General features: G+C 40.1%; 1 protein-coding gene across 2 annotated transcripts in view; it reads right to left on the reverse strand.

The window, feature by feature from the left end:
- The window catches only part of PSD (pleckstrin and Sec7 domain containing), a 255,001-nt gene that overhangs the window by 124,919 nt on the left and 107,410 nt on the right, over positions 1–22,672 (reverse strand). For both annotated transcript variants that reach the window (XM_063435023.1, XM_063435022.1), the window contains exons 8-9: positions 17,915–17,973; positions 11,374–11,463 (exon numbers count right to left, since the gene is read on the reverse strand). In XM_063435023.1, the coding sequence (XP_063291093.1) occupies positions 11,374–11,463; positions 17,915–17,973 (149 nt within the window). The remainder of the gene's footprint in view (positions 1–11,373; positions 11,464–17,914; positions 17,974–22,672) is intronic.

Raw genomic sequence — 22,672 nt, forward strand, 5'->3', positions numbered from 1 at the left:
TTTGCTACAGACTCTGAATCAGGCTGTAAGTAAAGGCCTGGGAAAATGGTCCCAGCAGTATGCAAGCTTTATTGGAATCCATAAGGCCAAAAGACTCAAAGTAGCTTAAATGAAGAGAAAAGGGAATGTAAAAGCTAATGTACAAGTAAAATTACTACAATAGTGCATCAAGGAACAGTGTACAGTATACTTGAAGAACATTATACATCAGACAGGAAGACTGTCTACATAGAAACATAGAATGTGATGCCAGATAAGAACCATTCGGCCATCTAGTCTGCCCAATATTTCGAAATAATTTTAATTAGTCCCTTTTCATTAGTCCCTTTTAATAAGCCCCTGGTCTGGACCACATGATATAAGAAATAGAAAAGTCCACCACGAAAGCACAAAAGTTCTATCTGGCCCCTGGCCACTAGCATACAGAGATTGCAAACTGCTCCTTTAGCAGGATATGCTTTGGGTTTTCGCCTCATAGAATACTACAGGAACGACGGCATTTGCAAGCCCAGCACTCGATAGGTTTGTGCATTTACCTGTGTTCTGCAATCTGAAAGTTATCCAGGCCTGAGTTGGCCTACTGGGGATTTCCCAGTGGATTGCAGTAGCTGATGATAACCAGGCTGCTAGACTATGATGTGTATATATATATATATGATGTCCCTGGATATGTTTACCAGGGATATCAGGATGAGATGATACAGTGTTCATGACATTCACAACAGTTTTCATTATTGGCAATGAAGTCATGGGACACAGTTTGTCTCTTACGCATGCACCAATCTCTGTGAATACTCTGTGTGTCATGCTGTAGAGGTCATATTGATGGAGTCTGCAGGGATACATGATGTCACAAATTGCAACTCCAGTAGTGTCCATCTGTTAAAACCAAAGATTGTAATTCCATGTTAACAGGATCATCCACATATCTCTCAGCTTTGTGCATAGAAAAAGGCCACAGCTTTGTACTTCACCCTCCCACTCCAGGCCAAATGTTGCCAGCCCTCCTATGTGATCTCTACGCACCAGACACAATCTGTCTGTGCCCCTCCTATCAAAGAAGAAAGGGTAACACTAATAGCCAAGAAGGCTAAGAGCTACACATATAAATGGAGTAAATGAAATATTTCACACTTAAACACGTTAGTGTTAGGAATACAAAGATGTATTCCTAAAAATAAAGTGCCCTTTTGCCCCCGCACGCTCACCCCCCATCCATGAAAGACCGGCACTAGAAGCAGTCTTTACAAAGCTGGGCTAAGGGGCACAGGGTCGCTGCACCCAGAGCAATTTAATGAGAGGAAGTGGTGTCTGGATGCCTATAGTGTCCCTCTAAATCTCAGTTTCTATTTGACAAAATGTTAACTGTACGATATGTTGATTGTTGTAGATTAGAAGAAAATTAGTTGCAAAACAATTTTTCTTTTTTTTTTTTTTTTAAAATGATGGCATCTAGTTACAGTCCAAAATGGACATTATTATAAATCATTTCGAAATACTAAGTTCTCAGGAGTATTGTGGGAGTGTTTTGACATAAAATACCAAACCAATATATATAGTAATTGTAAAATTTGTTCAAGACCAGCCATTAAACCAGCCATTAAAGAGAAGTATCACTTTATGGATTGTTTAGAAACATTGCACTGTGACAGTCGCTCAGGGCTGTCTAACGCGGTTCAAATGGAATAGCTGCCCCGTGCCCAGTTACTCCTGGGGGACCCAAAGCAGCTGCCCCATGGACCTGATGCCTGCAACAATTTATTTTAGAATCAGAAGTGGTGGAATTACCATCATTGTGGCTGCACCAGAGTCGCACACAAATTGAGCTTACCGGATGGCCATGCACTTACAGCCACCTGGTGGGCATTTGTCAGCAGGGGCCTGGTCAGGCGCTATGCCCTCTCGTGCTGGTGAGAAGATCAGAGATCTCCCTCACCGGCCCAAGGACCCTTTGCGAGCAGGCTGTGTGGAGCGTTGCCGCGCATTACCATGGCAACGCTCCACACAGCATTCTGCAGGTGAGAGGACAGGTCGAACTTAGAACAATAGAACTTACCACCACCGGACCACCAAGGCTGGCTGTGTCCCCCCCCCCCCCCTTCCGTCACTAAAGGTAAGAAGGAAGGAGGGGGGGAGGGGATGAAGATTTTATTAATGTATGGGTTTATTAAAAAAACAAACAAAAAAACAAAAACACATTTGCTACCTGTACCCCTCAACTCTGCAACACACACACACAATGTGGGTATTACATTTATTGTTGTTTTATGCTTTTTTCTTTTTTACACTTTTTGTCCCTGAGGAAGTCCAGTATCAGATTGAAATTCACTTTAAATCAATCTATTTTCCTAATACCCATCCTGAGTCCTGACATACTCATTCTTGGCATGAAGGTAACAGTCTGGGGCAAAGGTGCCAGCAGTTAGGTCCCTAAGAATTTTGGTAGGGGCACCTACAGGCGTGTTATTAACATTCTATCTTGCGAGTGCCTTTCAGATAGGTCTATGTTTTTTAACTGTATTAAACTATATCACTATTTATTTTGCAGATTCACAGCTGCATTCCATTATATATGTTGTATATTTGCTAAATTTACACCTCCGTGTTTAGTTCCAATCAGTCAGGTCTTAAACATTCAGTCACCAGAAGGTGTTAACTTTCCGCATCTTGTCATACCAAGTTGCTTTTCTCTGATATTTGTTACCCTTTCTATTTCATTTTTGGAATATTTCATTTTTATTCTGATCCTCATGCCATTCTTGCGTTACTTCGAACCTCCTGTCATGTAAAATGATTGATTATTCTAGCTTTCATGATGAAATAAGCTTAATAATGACAGGAGGCAAATGTTTTCCCTCCCTTTCTTGTACGCCCTTTTTTACGTGATTGTTTCTTGGAATTTATCTATTTTGGATTTTTTTTTCCATGTCTGTTTTCTAGGTCTTTTATGTGCTCACATTTTCTGCCATGATGTTTTCTTATTATGTTTATATGCTGTGTTGTTTTGGGTTTTTGCATATGTTGTCGTGTTCATTGTATGCTTGTGGAGGTTTTATTGCTAGTTTTTTTCACAAATGTTTATGTTCTTGCACTATGAAAATCGACCTCATTTCCTGGACCTAATCTATGCTGATCTGCAGATTCTTCATTGGTTCCATTTGGTGATGCGATTTTCTTTTTTCTTGGTTGTTTCTATTGCTTGGGTATAATTCTGCTATTGAAGGTTTCAGTAAAGAACAAATTCTTAAAGGGAAACTCCAGTGCCAGAAAAACGATCCGTTTTTCTGGCACTGGAGGGTCCCTCTCCCTCCCACCCACCAATCCCCGGTTACTGAAGGGGTGAAAACCCCTTCAGTCACTTACCTGGGACAGCGGCGATGTCCCTCGCCGCTGTCTCCGCCTCCGCGACGCTCCTCCCAGTGATTGCGTCGGCCGGTGGGCGAGACTGATCTCGCCCGCCGGCCGAGGAGACCTAATGCACATGCGCGGAAATGCAGCGCATGCGCATTACGTCTCCCCATAGGAAAGCATTGAAAAATCATTTCAATGCTTTCCTATGGGGTTTTGAGCGACGCTGGAGGTCCTCACACAGCGTGAGGACGTCCAGCGACGCTCTAGCACAGGTTTCCTGTGCTAGAACCCAGGAAGTGACCTCTAGTGGCTGTCTAGTAGACAGCCACTAGAGGTGGAGTTAACCCTGCAATGTAATTATTGCAGTTTATAGAAAACTGCAATAATTACAGTTGCAGGGTTAAGAGTAGTGGGAGTTGGCACCCAGACCACTCCAATGAGCAGAAGTGGTCTAGGTGCCTGGAGTGTCCCTTTAATATTAGCTTCTGTCATTATTAAAATTAAAATAATTTTTTCATTAAAGCTATCATAATCTAAAATTTATTAACAGGACATAGAAACTAATTGTACATGTATTTCAACAACAAAACATTAAACAACAGGCATGTCAGGAACAACTGAATTTCTGTCAATTTGGCTTTGTACTACAACCAGAGAAAGTCTAAATATTAAATAAGAGGAGATGATTTCCTTCTCTCCCCCTTCCAAATCCGGAAGGGCATGAGGGAGGGATTTCCCCTGTCCCCCCTTCTGTTTGCTCTCTCTCTAGAACCCTTTCTTGAGGCGATCAGACGGGATGGGGGTATCACAGGGTTCACGTTCAAGGGCACTTAACATAAAGTCGCAAGGTATGCAGATGGCCTTCTCTTCTTCATAAAGACCCCCATGGTCATGCTTCCGATCCTCCATCAGAAATTTCAAGAATATGGCTGACTATCCAACCTGAAACTTAATGTGGACAAGTCTGAGGGTCTACCTGTCACCCTTCCCCGAGAATGGAGACTACGCACTTAAGCACACAATTCCCCTTCAATTGGTGCGAGACCCGGGTCAAATACCTCGGTATCTGGCTCACCAGGGACTCCTCCCAGTTGTACCAAGAACATTTCCAACCAATACTCCATACACTATGCTCTGATTTAGCAAAGTGGAATCCTTATGCATACCGTGGTTCAGTAGAATTAATGCCGTAAATCTTAACCTGCTGCCAAGACTCTTTTTTTTTTCCAGACAATTCCAATTGCCATACCGAAGGCCTTCTTCGAATCAGTCAGCACGGCCATAACAAGATTTGTATGGAAATCAGGGACGACTAGTGTCAACAGGAAGCAACTAACACTCCCAAAAAGGCACGAAGGGATGGGCCTCCCATCTATCTGCCAGTATGAACAAGCGACCCACCTCCTACAAATCACGGACAGGCACTACCAAAACACCCATAAGATATGGATCGCCCTGGAGAAGGCCCAAGCCAGCAGAAAGATCCCATTTTCACTCTGGAAGACCAATCCGACAGGACAGAAAGAGATACGAGAACACCCCTTCATAGGCACAACGGTGTAGGTTTGGACATGCCTGAGAATCAAGCACCAACTCACAACTTTCCCTTCCCTCCTGACGTCCCTTACATACAACCCTGAAGTTGCTGGAGAGCTCTCCAGCAGAGACATGACAGATTTCAGAGTAACAGATCCATGCTAAGCGAGGGCACGCAAATGAAAAACTCAAACCAACACACAAATTGATCCCAGAGGGAGACATTATGAGCCTTCACCGATATCGATACCATCAGATAAGAGAACTAACACCCTTTGAGAACCTGTGAGGATAGGACAAGTCTCCTACGGGGATCACCATCCTCTACTCCATGCTGCTGACCAACATCGCAAGAGCACCCCCAAAGTACGTAGCCCACTGGGAACAGGCTATAAACACTACCCTCACAGACCACCAATGGGAAAAGATACACGTCTTGACCCACCAAGGCACGCTCAGCACTAAGCTCCAAGAACTCAACTATAACATGCTGGTACAGGACACCAGTGAGACTCCACCAAATGAACTCCAACATACCCAACAACTGCTGGAGATGTGAGATCGAGATGGGAACGGACCTACACATCTAGTGGCCATGCCCCAAAATTACACCATACTGGAAACAAATACATAAATTGAGCACGGACATCATGGAGGCCAACATCCCGTTCCAGCACTTCGCTGTCCTCCTCCATCATTCAACACTACCATTACCCATATACAAGAGATCTTTGTCTAGACACCTCCTGAATGCAGCCAAATCACTAATTTCACTAAAGTGGCGCTCAGTGGACCCACCCACAATCCAGCAATGAATGGAGAAAGTGGAAACACTCTATGAGATGGAGTCCCTAACGACGGCCCCCCAGGACACCACAGAACGGAGCCTACGGAAGTGGACCCCATGGCTAGACACACAACCAATATGATCTTGTTCTCAGGTACTGAACAGATGCACCGCCACAGATCAACGGACACTGAGCTACCACCAGCTGACCTTACAGGAGGTGATGAGAGACCTAGGAACGCCCCGGGGGGGAGATGCCCTGAGCGGAGGTGTTTGGCGGTGGACCGGCACCCACGGAGAGTAGGGGAGACTTCTCCTACACCCCTCCCCTTTTTTTCTTCCTCTTCTCCCCTACCTTCTCATGCTCGTCAACATTCCTTCCCCCCTCTTTACCATGCTTGCCAACGATACCCCACCTGGAGTAGGGTAACTTGCTCTGCTATATCAAGGAGAGAAATGGAGCAACTGGCTCGAGGAGGGACGTCATACACCACTCCACAAACTTTCAGATCTAAACTAAACTAGTCATAACCGATGACGATCGGACAGAGACGCGTATAGCCCTACAGCACAGCCCAAGTCGCACACGCGTGCAAATGACTTTTCCTGACACTATATAGACCCATAAGCACTAAATCAACCGCTAACCACCACAACTAACTGGATAGAACATGCCTGACCCACCCTTCTCCTGAAGCTATGGGAGTCAAAAAGCCCTGATTACGACCCCAAATACACCATTATCCACAACAAATACCACCAGACATAACATACCCTCTCTAGGGAACTCTGGCAGTAAGAAGCACAACCTGCAGCAATGTAACACTAACACACTGGGCTTCATCACTTGAAAAGTCTCATGTTTAAAGCCGTTATGTTAAACCTATGCACTTGTTTCTCTTTTTGTCCACAAAGTTCGTAATGTTGAAATTATGCCACATACATTACTGCAACCTGTAAGGAATTTACATTTTGCATACAACCTACAACTCTAACATATAGCATTTTAGACCTCTCTCACTGCATAATCTGTTAGAAATAAGACTCTACTTTCTTTCACCATTTCCACAAGTATGTTCTGATTATTCTCTTACCATCAAAAAAAAAAAAGTGTGTAAGTGATATGTATGCAAAGACAATATCTAATTATGTAAAATCGCACGTGCTAAACTCTGCCATTGTGACATTGCCTGCCTGTATGTTATTTTGATCTACACGACAAAAATAAAGAATGTTAAAAAAAAGAGGAGATGATTTAATCAGCTTAACCCACAAAACATTTTTGCCAATATTATACAATTAACTTGGCTATTATCAATGTCTGCCATTCGACTGGACTTTTAATCCTGATAGACAATGGCAAAATATAAAAATACAGCCTCCAAACCAACCTCAACTACAAATATCCCAAACATGTTGCAAACATGGTACCTTGGCCTAATTGCCTGCACCATATAACCCAAACTTGTAGCATATACCTGCACCCACTGCATTCAAACCCTTCTCAGTATTACTTGAGGCCAACCCCGTGGCCTTTCAAACACCACCTCCCAAAAACATCTTTGTGCAAGCGTTGTTCATAAATAATCCTCAACCAAACATGAATTTAAAGGCATTCCACAGAGGGAGTACAGAATTTGCTTTTTAAGGTAAAAAATGTCTGCAAGTTATCTCAAGCTCCCCTTATGACCAATCGTTGAAATACATGTGATACACCAACAAATATAAAATGATGAACTATCACACATAAGACTTTTCAGATCTTGGAAAATACCTGCATACTGCACCCGCTTTCATAATAAGAGATATTGGATTTTTTTTTTTAGTCTAGCAAAAGTAACCAAATGTAACACAACAAAATATAGAGGGAATTTTGGTAAGATCTGTGCCCAGTGAGTCACAGTGAGAGCAGCTGGCAACTCCAACGCAAAAGAAGAGTCTGATGAATTTTCCACTTCCCAAATGACTATTGCATTTGAATGAAAAAGACCAAATTTATACATCTGTGCATCATTCATCTTTTAAACACAGGGAGATAATTATTTAGAGTATGTCCAGTGTTTCAATGACAGATTTAAATTGGGTACTTTTTAAGAATATCTAGTGGCTTCATCACAGACCCCTGCTGCGATAAGTTGCTATCAGTTTAATGAGATATACAGCAGTGGGGTTATCTGTAAACTAAACTCTGACTCAAGTTCTAAATATGGAGCAATTGTCATGGAGACACCTGCACCTACTGGTACTTTAGGAGATGAGTGCAGAGTGATCGGTGGGCTTGAAGGAGTATACACTATCCTTACCTCTCTATTACTCATGATCAGTTAATGAGGGCTCCATTATTTAATAATATGTACCTTAGAGTAATATCACACAAGTGATTAGCTCAGAATAATATATTTTAAATCCATGCATTCAGCATCCTCCTTATCTACATAAAGATGCCCGACTGGATGTTAAACTAAAAAAGACTTATGGATTTATGCAATAGAGTACCGTATATACTCGAGTATAAGCCGAGGCCCCTAATTTTACCCCAAAAAAATGGGAAAACTTATTGACTCGAGTATAAGACTAGGGTGGGAAATGCAGCAGCTACTGGTAAATTTCTAAATAAAATTAGATCCTAAAAAAATTATATTAATTGAATATTTATTTACAGTGTGTGTACATAATGAATGCAGTGTGTGTGTGTGTGTGTGTGTATGAGTGCAGTGTGTGTGTATTAGTGCAGTGTGTGTGTGTGAGTGCAGTGTGTGTGTGTGTTGCAGAGCCTTGGTGGGGGTGGGCAATTTTATTATTATTATTTTTTAATTATTTTAATATTTTTTTTTATTATTATTTTTTATTTTATTTATTTATTATTTTTTATTATTATTTTTTATTTTATTTTATTATTATTTCATTTTTTTTCGTCCCCCCTCCCTGCTTGATACATGGCAGGGAGGGGGGCTCTCACTCCCTGGTGGTCCAGTGGATGGGCACTGTGTAGGAGGGGGCTGGCAGAGCTCTTACTTACTTCTCCTGCAGCTCCTGTCAGCTCCCTCCTCCTCCGCATTGGTCCGGTCAGCTCCCCTGTCAGCTCACAGTGTAAGTCTCGCGGCCGCACTATGACCCCGCGGCTCTCGCGAGACTTACACTGGGAGCTGACAGAGGTGCTGAACGGACCGGCGCGGAGGGAGCTGACAGGAGCTGCAGGAGAGGTAAGTAAACGCTCTGCAGACCCCACATACCCCAGTCTGTATTATGGCAATGTAAATTGCTATTATACAGACAATTGACTCGAGTATAAGCCGAGTTGGGGTTTTTCAGCATAAAAAAATGTGCTGAAAAACTCGGCTTATACTCGAGTATATACGGTATACGGTATATGATTTTAATAGTGTTGCATAATATTGGAATCCATTTTAATTCCACATTCTAACGTGATAAAATGTTAAAATTCTATATCGACAGAAATAAGATTTTCACACAAAGAAGATATAAATTGGGAATAAAAGCATCTCATATTACTTTATTTAATAGCCTTAGAGGCTAAGGCCTCAATTTAATATTTTTAGATATAATTTCAAAATGATTTTATGTTTTTGGATAAATATTTAAAATTATTTATCTAACAATCTATGAAAAAAAATATATATATATATGTAAAAAAAAAGATAACATTTGTATCTTGTAAAACCTTTTTTATTGGACTAACAGAATTTTTTAATGACAAGCTTTCGGGAGAACCTCCCTTTCTCAATTCTAAAGCATTTCTGAGCAAGACAACACATAGAATTCAAAGTTGAGTTGTGATACAGGGGTTAAAGCGACATGAGTGCAGATAGGACACAGGTTTGATAGAAAATAGACACCACTCTCGCAGAGGGTCGTAAATATCACAGAATGAGGGGGGTGGGGGGTAGAGAGAAAAAATAAATAAGCAAACAATGCAGAAGATGGTGCTACAAGGGGAGAGTAAAAAAAAAACATAAAAGGATTCTGGGTGGGCATATTCAAATTAGTTTAAAGGGAAACTCCAGTGCCAGGAAAACGATCCGTTTTCCTGGCACTGGAGGGTCCCTCTCCCTCCCACCCACCAATCCCCAGTTACTGAAGGGGTGAAAACCCCTTCAGTCACTTACCTGAGGCAGCGGCGATGTCCCTCGCCGCTGTCTCCTCCTCCGCGCCGCTCCTCCTACTTGCTCCGTCGGCCGGCGGGCGAGACTGATCCTGCCCACCGGCCGAGGAGACCTAATGCGCATGCGCGGCAATTCCGCGCATGCGCGGCAATTCCGCGCATGCGCATTAGGTCTCCCCATAGGAAAGCATTGAAAACTAATTTCAATGCTTTCCTATGGGGATTTGAGCGACGCTGGAGGTCCTAGAAAATAGACACCACTCTCGCAGAGGGTCGTAAATATCACAGAATGAGGGGGGTGGGGGGTAGAGAGAAAAAATTAATAAGCAAACAATGCAGAAGATGGTGCTACAAGGGGAGAGTAAAAAAAAAAAAAAAAGGATTCTGGGTGGGCATATTCAAATTAGTTTAAAGGGAAACTGGAGGGTCCCTCTCCCTCCCACCCACCAATCCCCAGTTACTGAAGGGGTGAAAACCCCTTCAGTCACTTACCTGTCCTTATAGGAAGAGACCTCTATAGTGGCTGTCTAGTAGACAGCCACTAGAGGTGGAGTTAACCCTGCAATGTAAATATTGCAGTTTATAAAAAATTGCAATAATTACACTTACAGGGTTAGGAGTAGTGGAAGTTGGCACCCAGACCACTCCAATGAGCAGAAGTGGTCTGGGTGCCTACAGTGTCCCTTTAACAAAGAATCACATTTTTGCCTCATTCCATTTTAAACATGGATTGCTTTGAGTCTGTGTTTGCTGTATACAACAGATTTAAAACACAACTTGGGAAAAGATGCAAAAAAAAACAACCAAGCAAAAAAAACAACAACATATATATATATATATATAATGCCAAAATACCAAAGTATTGCAGTATGCAATGATACCTTTTTTATTGGACTAACATAATATTTCAAAGACAAGCTTTCGAGAGTTGAGTTCAGACCTGAGGAAGAAAGGGAACTCTCGAAACTTGTCTTTGAAATATTATGTTAGTCCAATAAAAAAGGTATCATTGCATACTGCAATACTTTGGTATTTTGGCATCTTGTCTACTGGACTAATACGGCTAATCCAATTTAATATATATATATATATTAAAATATGTAATTACTATGAAAAATATTTCAATTATTTTAAAAGTGTATTAGAAAATGTTAAATAATGTTGTAAAGCCTGTCCAGCAATATTAAACTGGGGCCCAAGTTTATAACAAAGTGATCAAAGCAGTGATAGTGCTATACATTTGTCAGAGATTGAAATATATTATGCAACTTTTAGTCCTTACAATGGCTGTCGGTTTGTGGTAGGAGCTCATATACTCCGTCAATTCGAGCACGTAAACTCCCCATAATAAAAAAAAAACCTGTAATCTGAACTTTATGTGCAGAGGTTATTTCAAAGCGATTGAACTGTAATGAGCGATATGCAAGTAGTTGTTAGACAATAACATTTATAGTAAACACTAGGTCCCTTGTAACTTTTTTGGGTGAAAAGCCATTTAATTGTAAAAAAATAAATAAAACAATGCCAGCATTATTATTTAATTTTTACACCCGTGCCAACTGTAATTTTGCCTTACCTTGAGAAGTTCCCTGGGGAAATCCTTTCCTCCATTGAGACCTTCCAGGTTACCAATAAACTCTGAGCAGGACATCCGTTTACCAATGTTCTAAAAATAAAGATATATGGGGTAAGAACATAAACAGATCCAAACTTAATAACGTACTAATCCAAATCACAGCATTGGTGTAAAATGCCTGAAAGCAGCTAGATTGCATTCTTCATAAGCTTTATATAAATTGGAATTATAACTTAGCTGTGTTGTGATGCTTATAAAATAATATCTATGTTAATTAATTCAATATAAATCTGTTTATAGCGAACCCTAAAATGGATGGTAAAAGAAACGTATCATTTTGTTTTCTTTAAAATTAGAGATTGTATTTATTATAGTCTATGTTTACCTAAACAAATGCATTTTTAAATGGACACATTCTCAAGTGACGAGCTTTTCAACATGCCGCTTCCTGCCATTTCACGTCGTGTATAGATTTTTACAGATGTGGTGTTCTGAGCAGAAATGACAAAGATGGCAAATAAGACCTAAAGATGGCCACCTCCACGAAGGGTAAAACAGAATATGGACTGTAAAGAGGTATGTACGCCGATGTGTAAATTGCTCTCTGTTAAAGGACCAGTCCTTGGCTGGTTAAAGGGACACTGTAGGCACCCAGACCACTTCAGCTAATTGAAGTAAACAACCTACAAAATAAAATCAGAAAGGACCACAGATGCTATGTTTTGGCAGTGAGCACCTGTCAGGATTACAGTATGATCCAGCATGTAGAATTGTGTAACACAGAGGACTGATAGGTAACATATACCGGACCTTAGAATGGCCGGACTAACGTACCAAAGAATAGTCAGAAATAGCTGAGGTCAAGGGAAACAGAAAGAGACACAACGATAAGGAAAAGCCAGGGGTCAGGGATGCCAGAAAACAGGGAAGTCAAAATCAATGCCAAAGTCAAATAACCAGAAAAAACAGAATCAATAACGCGCTCTCGGACAACCACAAGGGAAACCACGACAGGGCACAGAGCAAGAGGAGAACTGGGCCGAAATACCCCGCCTGTGGATCTGATTGGTTGTAACTGGCCTTTGACCTCAAAGGCAGTTACCAGGTTCCTATTTGCATGATTGCTGCTCAGCACAAACCCACCTGTGGATTGATTGCTGCTCGGCACAACGTTTCCTGTCAGGACAGTAAACGCCATTAATCACATTTTTATGTGCAGATGAATACGTGACAGCACCACACCAGCGTGATGTGACATAGGCATGGTTAGCACAGTTCATTAAGGTGTCCACCCAGTCAATTTTTTTATTTTATTTATTTTTTGGCAATTTACTATTTAATAGCTATAGTTATTAATAGCTAACAAAGTATTTTATTCATTGAACCAACCTTCATGACTTTTTAGACAAAACATGTCATTCATCTGCTGAAAGAGGCCACTGCCATCAGGGAACACTATTGCCATGAAGGGGTCTATGTTGCCTGCAACAATCTCTAAGTAGGTGGTACCTAGAGATTGTTGCAGACAATGTACATCCACGTGTCCTCGCATTCATGTTGTCAAAGTGGCACGTGAATGCCAGGACCCAGGATTTTCCTGTTTAACATTGCCTAGAGCATTAAGCTGCATCCGCCGGTGTACCTTCTTCTCATAGTGCATCCGACTGCCATCTCTATCCCAAGTAAACAACACACACCTAGTAATCCACCTGATCTAAAAGAAAATGTGATTCATTAGACCAGGCAACCTTTTTTCATTGCTCCATGGTCCAGTTATGACACTCATGTGCCCATTGAAAGTGCTTTCGGTGGCACTCTGACCAGTCTGTGCCTATGCAGCCTCACACGCAGTGAACTGCGATGCGCTGTGTGTTCTGACACTTTTTCATCATGGCCAGCATATTTTATTTCCAACAATCCGAGTTACAGTAGCTCTTCTGTGTGATTGGACCAGATGGGCTACCCTTTGATACTCACGTACATCAATATGTCTTGGGTGCCCATGACCCTGACATCGGCTTCCTTGCTGTCCTTCCTTGCAACACTATTGGTAGATTCTAACCACTGCATACTGGGATCACCCCTACAAGACTTGCTGTTTTGGTTTTGACCCAGTTGTCTAGCCATCACTATTTGGCCCTTGTCAAAGTCACTCAGATCGTTTCACTTGCCCATTTTTCCTGCTTTCAATGAATAAAATACAAGAATTGATTGTTCACGTGCTGCCTAATATATCCCACCCTATGGACAGGTGCCATTGTATCGATATAATCAATGTTATTCACTAACAGTTGTTATAATGTTATGGCTGATCACTGTGTGTGTATGTTTTTATATATATATAGATTCCATTGGTGCCCTGCACACACACTTTCAAGTATTGATATAATGCCGGGTGCATCAAAGCCATAGCCAAAGACAATAATAGAATATACAAAAGGAAGGCTTGCACTCACGGTCTGTATAATGAAATATCTTCTTTATTCCAAAATTTTAAAACATGATATAAGTCATCGACGTTTCAGCCATCTATTGTGGCTTTCATCAGGATCAGTTTAGCACAAAATACCTATGTTAATCATGGCGTTTATATAACCAAACAAACTGATAATTAAATAATTGAAAACACTCACCACCTGAAGCATTCCACACCTGGCATCTCACTAACTAAAATGCGCATGTGTGGATATACCAAAACCGGAAGTAGCGATCTCGCGTCACCATCCGTTGCCAGGGATACCCGAATTGATTACAAGCTCCCCAGCAACGAGGTGACGCTCCTGAGCGCCCGGGTGAATGCCAGATGATCAAACAAATTAAAACATGATAAAACAACCTCATAGTATGTGTCCTCAGTCCACAAAAGGAACAGCATGTCTACAGTAAGGATCTTAATACCATATTCACAGTACTGTCATACAATCAAAAATATCTATTATAAACAGCTATATACCATAGACCATACTGCTATATATCTAAAGTATTAGAATGTGTATAAGAATATATCCTAACATACATATATATAAATCCTGCAGGGGGCAACATTGATACAAAACGCTTCTTAAAGATCCAGTACAATATATTCCCATAATGAGTAAAAAAGTGCCATGCAGTGCAAAAAATCAATTCCCTGCTGTGAAGTGCGTATATATAAGCACTAAATGCTAAAATGCAACAAATATATGAAAAAATAATAATTAGTATTTATATAATATAAGTGTAACCATTTAGTGAAACTAATTGTTGTTATACAATAAAGTGATAAGTGCTATTATGTACAATAAAGTGTATACAAATCAACATACACTATATGTGCCTGTGAAGGATATTAATATCTATATATATACATTAAAGTATTTTCAGCGATTCATACAGTGATACTAATTACCATTATGTGCAAAAAAGTGATATACGTCTATATCCTGATGTGTCCATCAGATTATATGTGTACACAGTTATTGAAGTGCTGTTATGTACACTAAAGTGACCAACTGCACTGCACCATATCTAACCAAATATATATTATCGGGATTAAAAATTGTGCTGCTCTGACATCCCCTTACACCTGTTAGATTAGATTATTCTTAATAATGTGTTGTGTTTTTAAAGAAACTTACCAGGGCCTTACACCCCTTTGTGTTTCAATATGCTTGATCTAAGGATGTAAATGTACGGGAATACTCAAATAAAACTAATACCCCCATACACATGTTTATAAAAAAGGTAGATCTATTGCTTCATGCTGTTACTTAAAGACATCCACACAGTTAAAAGATAACGATACTCAAAAAGCCTACAAATGCTTAGACTATAACTCATATAAAGGGTGAATATGTTAGCTAATCATTCAGTCCCCATGGTGCCACTATATCCAGTTCATGAATCCAACATGTTTCGCTCTGTAACAATATATTTCCTCTGTCACCAACTCTGCGTGTCGTCGGACAGGAACAATCCGTGTAAGTCCATGTAAATCCAGGTCTATTCACTTCCTCTGTAGCTTTAAGAGTTGGAAATATACATCCTTATTTGTTACGCTGCATGGCAACTCTGTACTGGATTGCACCCAGAGTATAGCTTGTGCTTCATCTTGAGTAAAGTAGAGGGTTTTTGCTTGCTCTGCATAACCCCCTGCATATAACATAAAATCATCTGTTTGATCCATGGTGAAACAAAATTTTCACTGATTACAATCAGCCTCTTTGCTCTGTTCTCCAAACAGCAGGCGAACAATAAACACTCTGTAGGTGCATGGGCTAGAAGTTTGGCTAAAAGTCAGCTTCTAATTACATTGATTCCATTGGTGCCCTGCACACACACTTTCAAGTATTGATATAATGCCGGGTGCATCAAAGCCATAGCCAAAGATAATAATAGAATATACAAAAGGAAGGCTTGCACTCACGGTCTGTATAATGAAATATCTTCTTTATTCCAAAATTTTAAAACATGATATAAGTCATCGACGTTTCAGCCATCTATTGTGGCTTTCATCAGGATCAGTTTAGCACAAAATACCTATGTTAATCATGGCGTTTATATAACCAAACAAACTGATAATTAAATAATTGAAAACACTCACCACCTGAAGCATTCCACACCTGGCGTCTCACTAACTAAAATGCGCATGTGTGGATATACCAAAACCGGAAGTAGCGATCTCGCGTCACCATCCGTTGCCAGGGATACCCGAAATGATTACAAGCTCCCCAGCAACGAGGTGACGCTCCTGAGCACCCGGGTGAATGCCAGTAGATCAAACAAATTCAATCACGTTGTAAACATATAATCTGATGGACACATCAGGATGTAGACGTATATCACTTTTTTGCACATAATGGTAATTAGTATCACTGTATGAATCGCTGAAAATACTTTAATGTATATATATAGATATTAATATCCTTCACAGGCACATATAGTGTATGTTGATTTGTATACACTTTATTGTACATAATAGCATTTATCACTTTATTGTATATAACAACAATTAGTTTCACTAAATGGTTACACTTATATTATATAAATACTAATTATTATTTTTTCATATATTTGTTGCATTTTAGCATTTAGTGCTTATATATACGCACTTCACAGCAGGGAATTGATTTTTTGCACTGCATGGCACTTTTTTACTCATTATGGGAATATATTGTACTGTATCTTTAAGAAGCGTTTTGCATCAATGTTGCCCCCTGCAGGATTTATATATATGTATGTTAGAATATATTCTTATACACATTCTAATACTTTAGATATATAGCAGTATGGTCTATGGTATATAGCAGTTTATAATAGATATTTTTGATTGTATGACAGTACTGTGAATATGGTATTAAGATCCTTACTGTAGACATGCTGTTCCTTTTGTGGACTGAGGACACATACTATGAGGTTGTTTTATCATGTTTTAATTTGTTTGATCATCTGGCATTCACCCGGGCGCTCAGGAGCGTCACCTCGTTGCTGGGGAGCTTGTAATCAATTTGGGTATCCCTGGCAACGGATGGTGACGCGAGATCGCTACTTCCGGTTTTGGTATATCCACACATGCGCATTTTAGTTAGTGAGACGCCAGGTGTGGAATGCTACAGGTGGTGAGTGTTTTCAATGATTTAATTATCAGTTTGTTTGGTTATATAAACGCCATGATTAACATAGGTATTTTGTGCTAAACTGATCCTGATGAAAGCCACAAAAGATGGCTGAAACGTCGATGACATATCATGTTTTAAAAATTTTGGAATAAAGAAGATATTTCATTATACAGACCGTGAGTGCAAGCCTTCCTTTTGTATATTCTATATATATATATATATATATATATGAATTCATTTTATATATATATATATATATATATATATATATATATATATAAATATATATAATTTATACTTTGCAGTACACTGATTGGCCCATTTTTATACAATTTTTATACCATTTCCCAGAATATTATAAGCATGGAGGACAAAAATCAGCCCTGGTTTAGTATATGCCTAGGCAGGCATAGCATAACCTTAACGCGAGTCTATGACAACATTTTATTCATCCTAAGAATGAATGAAAGATTAGTGGTGTATTTTAACACCTGAAAACATCATGAAATTGTGAAAGCAAATCCAAAAAAAAACAAAGGGAAAAAAATAGACCCCCTCTCCCTCAACATGCTTGAATAAATGCTCTATATTTATGATTGGGAACGGAACAGATTTGTCTGAACAAATATTTTGATAGATCGGTCGATAAAATAGAGATGGTGGTACTTGGTGAGTATTTCCACACCGAACCCCAAGAGAAAAGAAAAATAGAATAACTACAGATTCCACTAAACACAAAGTGGCTACTCGCCGTAGCTCATAATTTGTTTTGCACAATAGAAGATTGCAGCTGTTTATGTAACAATATATGGTGGGAGGAAAAGGCAGTGGGTTTGTACAAGGTAGTTCAACCCCACGAGCACGAAAAACAGTATTACTAGCGCAAACTGCATTTACGGAAATGCGAACGCTTTATATCATTATAGTATTGTGATTGTACTTACATGGCCATGCAGGTCTGTGTTCAAGAGCATCAGCGCACAGGTCAAGGTGTGAACACCATCTGAAATGTAAAGGACGATATAGTGATAAAATGAAAACTAGCATCATCCATGTTTGAATAAACAATTTGTATCATACTGTCTGATTACGTAAAATGCAATGTAAAGGGAATGTTTGTTTCTTCTAGATTTTAGAACAACGATCCAGACAATACTTCTATTGCTGTTTATTTAGGTTCTAAACAATGTTTAGTAAGCTTATCATACAAGGACGACAAATGGTAACTGAATCCCAATGAACTTTAGAAAACAAAAACACATGTAAAACCATCAGAACGCACATTAGGAATATTATTTATATAAAGCAGTGAAGGTACTTGCCTTTGTAACCACAATTCACTGGGATTCCGTATGAATCATTACCAACTGGTTGGCTTTGTGTCCAGGTGGAATCTGGCCGATTAGGTCACTATTGCTCAAGTTGTGATGGTTGCGGTTGAACAAACAATGACAGACAATCAAATTAACCTCACTACCCTTCCAAAAAGAAATTAACCGAGAAATGCCAACCTATATATGTTGTTGCTTTATCTGACCCCAAGGAAACTGCATTTGTGAAAGGTGAAGCACTTGTGAAAAAAAACTTTTCATCAGGAACTATTTCTGAGATATGCCTCACTGTTCAGGACTAGCTTATTGGGAGCATCAGCTGATTTTTCTCAGCCAATGAGTTAGTTTGGGAGAGCCAACAGAAGCTTGTGCTTAGGAGCTTCTGACTGTTCAACATTGGTGATAGAGGCTGGGACCACCACCCGGTAGATTCCTGTAAGGACTGGGTTTGTCTGCTTACAATGGTAGTAGAAGGGGTAGTAGAGTTGTAGCATGGCGCTCCTGGCACTAAAACCACTTCAACGAGCTGTAGTGGTTATAATGCTTGGAGTGTTCCTTTAATGCATCTAAAACTAATAGCAACAAAACTATAGCATTTCTTTTATATCCGCAATTGTGTTTGCTCTAAAAAAAAAAACGTCTGATCTATCAAACCGGTAATCCCCGAGGCTGCTTTAGTTGCATCGCAATCTAAAATGAAACATTGAAAACAGGCCAACTGTAATTAAAGTAAATATGGAAAATAAAAACAAAAAGGCATGGTAGTCTCTGACGTTTTACAGTTTGAAGATGAGCTTTGGAAAAGTATTTGCGAGGACCTGAACTATTTCACTTTCAGCAATGTCCATAAATATAAACGTGTTTTATTTTTCCTTCAACAAGGAAAAAAAAGTTCTGGACTATTTATTCCAGTAACATGCGTACTGTGTACGCCTGACAAAGGACACAAGAACACAGGGAATAGCATTTGGCAAACATTATTGTTTCCCTAATTGTATTTCAAGATGACGCACACGAAAAAGAATAATGGCATTACTGCTGACTCTAGAACAACTTTTGAAATGTTTAGTAGAAGCTGTAAAGCCCCGAAATGTTTGTTTATCTTTCCCAGCATTATCTTGATCTGGGTTTTATGAGATAATGTATCATTTATAAGAATGGAAGAATGGAAAATTGGTTTTCTTTATTTTCCAATAAAACGTTCTTTTGGGATATCTGGTGTATCAAACTAAAGTCTTTGTATCTGAAAGTATAGACAAAATAACAGAGCAGCTATACACACTATTCTGTCTGACGCACAGTCTGTATGTTGTTGCCACCTCATATGGTTATCCTCAAATTTCACAAGGACACAGCCTGATAGCAATCTGATGAGTTTTCGTCCTTCGTAGTGTGCTTGGCGATCTGTTTTACTGGAGCATGCAGGAAGCTATAACAGCTCTCTAAAATATATGAATGCACAATGACAAGTCTCCTGCACACGCTCCCAGGACCTTCACTTATTTTCCTAGTTGAGTTTGCCTGCCCATCAAGTCTTTCTGCCAGGGCCATCTTTAATATTGATTGGACCTATTGACCTGCCCGACTCCCTGACATGCAATCACACCCTCCACTCCCAATGCAGTGGTGGACATAAAGTTGAGAGAGCCCTTGTGCAATAATTATTTTGGGCCTCCCAAATTTCAAGTGTGGCCAAAAGATATATCCCCATCTGTTGTGCAACTCCAACAATGCTTTGACAGCTGGAGCTTTACCACTTTCCCATGCTTGCAGAGTTGTATTTAGCACTGAGCAGTAGTGATGTCCCGAACGGTTCGCTGGCGAATAGTTCCTGGCGAACATCGTGTGTTCCCGTTCGCCACGGACGGCGAACATATGCAATGTTTGGTCTGCCCCCTATTCATCATCATTGAGTAAACTTTGACCCTGTACCTCACAGTCAGCAGACACATTCCAGCCAATCAGCAGCAGACCCTCCCTCCCAGACCCTCCCACCTCCTGGACAGCATCCATTTTAGATTCATTTGAAAGCTGCATACATTTTTTTGTAAAAATAATTTTTATTTTATTTATTTATTTATTTATTTTTTTAAAATTCTTTATTTTTGTAGTGCATGGAGGTAAAACAAATGAGCATGTAGTACCCCAATGCCATTCCTCATGCTTTTCAAGTAACAATTGTAACAATAGGGTATATGTTAATACCCTAGTCTGCGCTGAGCCCTCCATGGGTGAAGATGGATTGATTTTTTTTTGCGCTCGGGTTTTTTTATTTTTAAGTTCGACGGGTATGATGGCTTTTTATTTGGCCTTTTTTGGGGCTGAAAAATGAAGATTTTAGAAAAAAGAAGACGTTGAATAGTAAGTTGAATTTTACTTTACAGGGTAGTAATTTTATTTCCCCCTCACTAATTTTTAGGGGAGGGGGGTAGGTAGGGGCTTTTTTATTTGGGTGGGGGGGTGGGGGGGTGGGTGACTAGGGGCTTGGGGACCCCTAGTCACCTTTGATGGGTGGGGGGATTTTCATTTAGGGTAGCCATGTTACTCTGTATTTAGAGAGGAGCCATGTTTACACTGTATATAGAGGGGAGTCATGTTACTCTGTATATAGAGGGGAGTCATGTTACTCTGTATATAGAGGGGAGTCATGTTACTCTGTATATAGAGGGGAGTCATGTTTACACGGTATATAGAGGGAAGCCATGTTACTCTGTATATAGAGAGGAGCCATGTTTACACGGTATATAGAGGGGAGCCATGTTACTCTGTATATAGAGGGGAGCCACGTTACTCTGTATATAGAGGGAGCCATGTTTACACGGTATATAGAGGGGAGCCATGTTACTCTGTATATAGAGAGGAGCCATGTTACTCTGTATATAGAGGGGAGCCATGTTACTCCGTATATAAAGGGAGCCATGTTTACACGGTATATAGAGGGGAGCCATGTTACACTGTATATAGAGGGGAGCCATGTTACTCTGTATATAGAGGGGAGCCATGTTACTCTGTATATAGAGGGGAGCCATGTTACTCTGTATATAGAGGGAGCCATGTTACTCTGTATATAGAGGGAGCCATGTTACTCTGTATATAGAGGGAGCCATGTTTACACGGTATATAGAGGGGAGCCATGTTACTCTGTATATAGAGGGAGCCATGTTACTCTGTATATAGAGGGAGCCATGTTTACACGGTATATAGAGGGGAGCCATGTTACTCTGTATATAGAGGGGAGCCATGTTACTCTGTATATAGAGGGAGCCATGTTACTCTGTATATAGAGGGAGCCATGTTACTCTGTATATAGAGGGAGCCATGTTTACACTGTATATATAGGGGAGCCATGTTACTCTGTATATAGAGGGGAGCCATGTTACTCTGTATATAGAGGGAGCCATGTTACTCTGTATATAGAGGGAGCCATATTTACACGGTATATAGAGGGAGCCATGTTACTCTGTATATAGAGAGGAGCCATGTTCACACGGTATATAGAGGGGAGCCATGTTACTCTGTATATAGAGGGAGCCATGTTACTCTGTATATAGAGGGAGCCATGTTACTCTGTATATAGAGGGGAGCCATGTTACTCTGTATATAAAGGGAGCCATGTTTACATGGTATATAGAGGGGAGCCATGTTACACGGTATATAGAGGGAGCCATGTTACTCTGTATATAGACGGGAGCCATGTTTACACGGTATATAGAGGGGAGACATGTTACTCTGTATATAGAGGGGAGCCATGTTACTCTGTATATAGAGAGGAGCCATGTTTACACGGTATATAGAGGGGAGCCATGTTACTCTGTATATAGAGGGAGCCATGTTACTCTGTATATAAACAGGAGCCATGTTTACACGGTATATAGAGGGGAGACATGTTACTCTGTATATAGAGGGGAGCCATGTTACTCTGTATATAGAGGGAGCCATGTTACTCTGTATATAGAGGGAGCCATGTTTACACGGTATATAGAGGGGAGTCATGTTACAAAATCTAGACAAAATCTAGAAATTGCTAAATAACATAAAAAAAAAAAGATTTTACATTCTGAATGACCGCACACAGCACCGGATGGTTTTACCCCATTCAGTACCGACCATTCAGAGTTTAGTGAATAACCCTGCCAGTATGACCCTTCCTGGAACCCAGACAAAAGGATCCTGAAAGATTCACTAGCTAACATGGTTACTTCAGTTTAAGTGTAAGAAAGTGTGAAATATTTTTTTATGAAATTACTTTACTATACTGATTTTACATTGTGTGTATTCCTGGATATTGCTATGTGAGTAGAAGTGGAGAAAAGATGAGGAGGAGCTGCATAGGAAGAAAACAACATTGATATAAGGAAAACAAAATATACA

The sequence above is a fragment of the Pelobates fuscus genome, chromosome 10, assembly GCF_036172605.1.
Source record: "Pelobates fuscus isolate aPelFus1 chromosome 10, aPelFus1.pri, whole genome shotgun sequence".
Classification (NCBI taxonomy): Eukaryota; Metazoa; Chordata; class Amphibia; order Anura; family Pelobatidae; genus Pelobates; species Pelobates fuscus.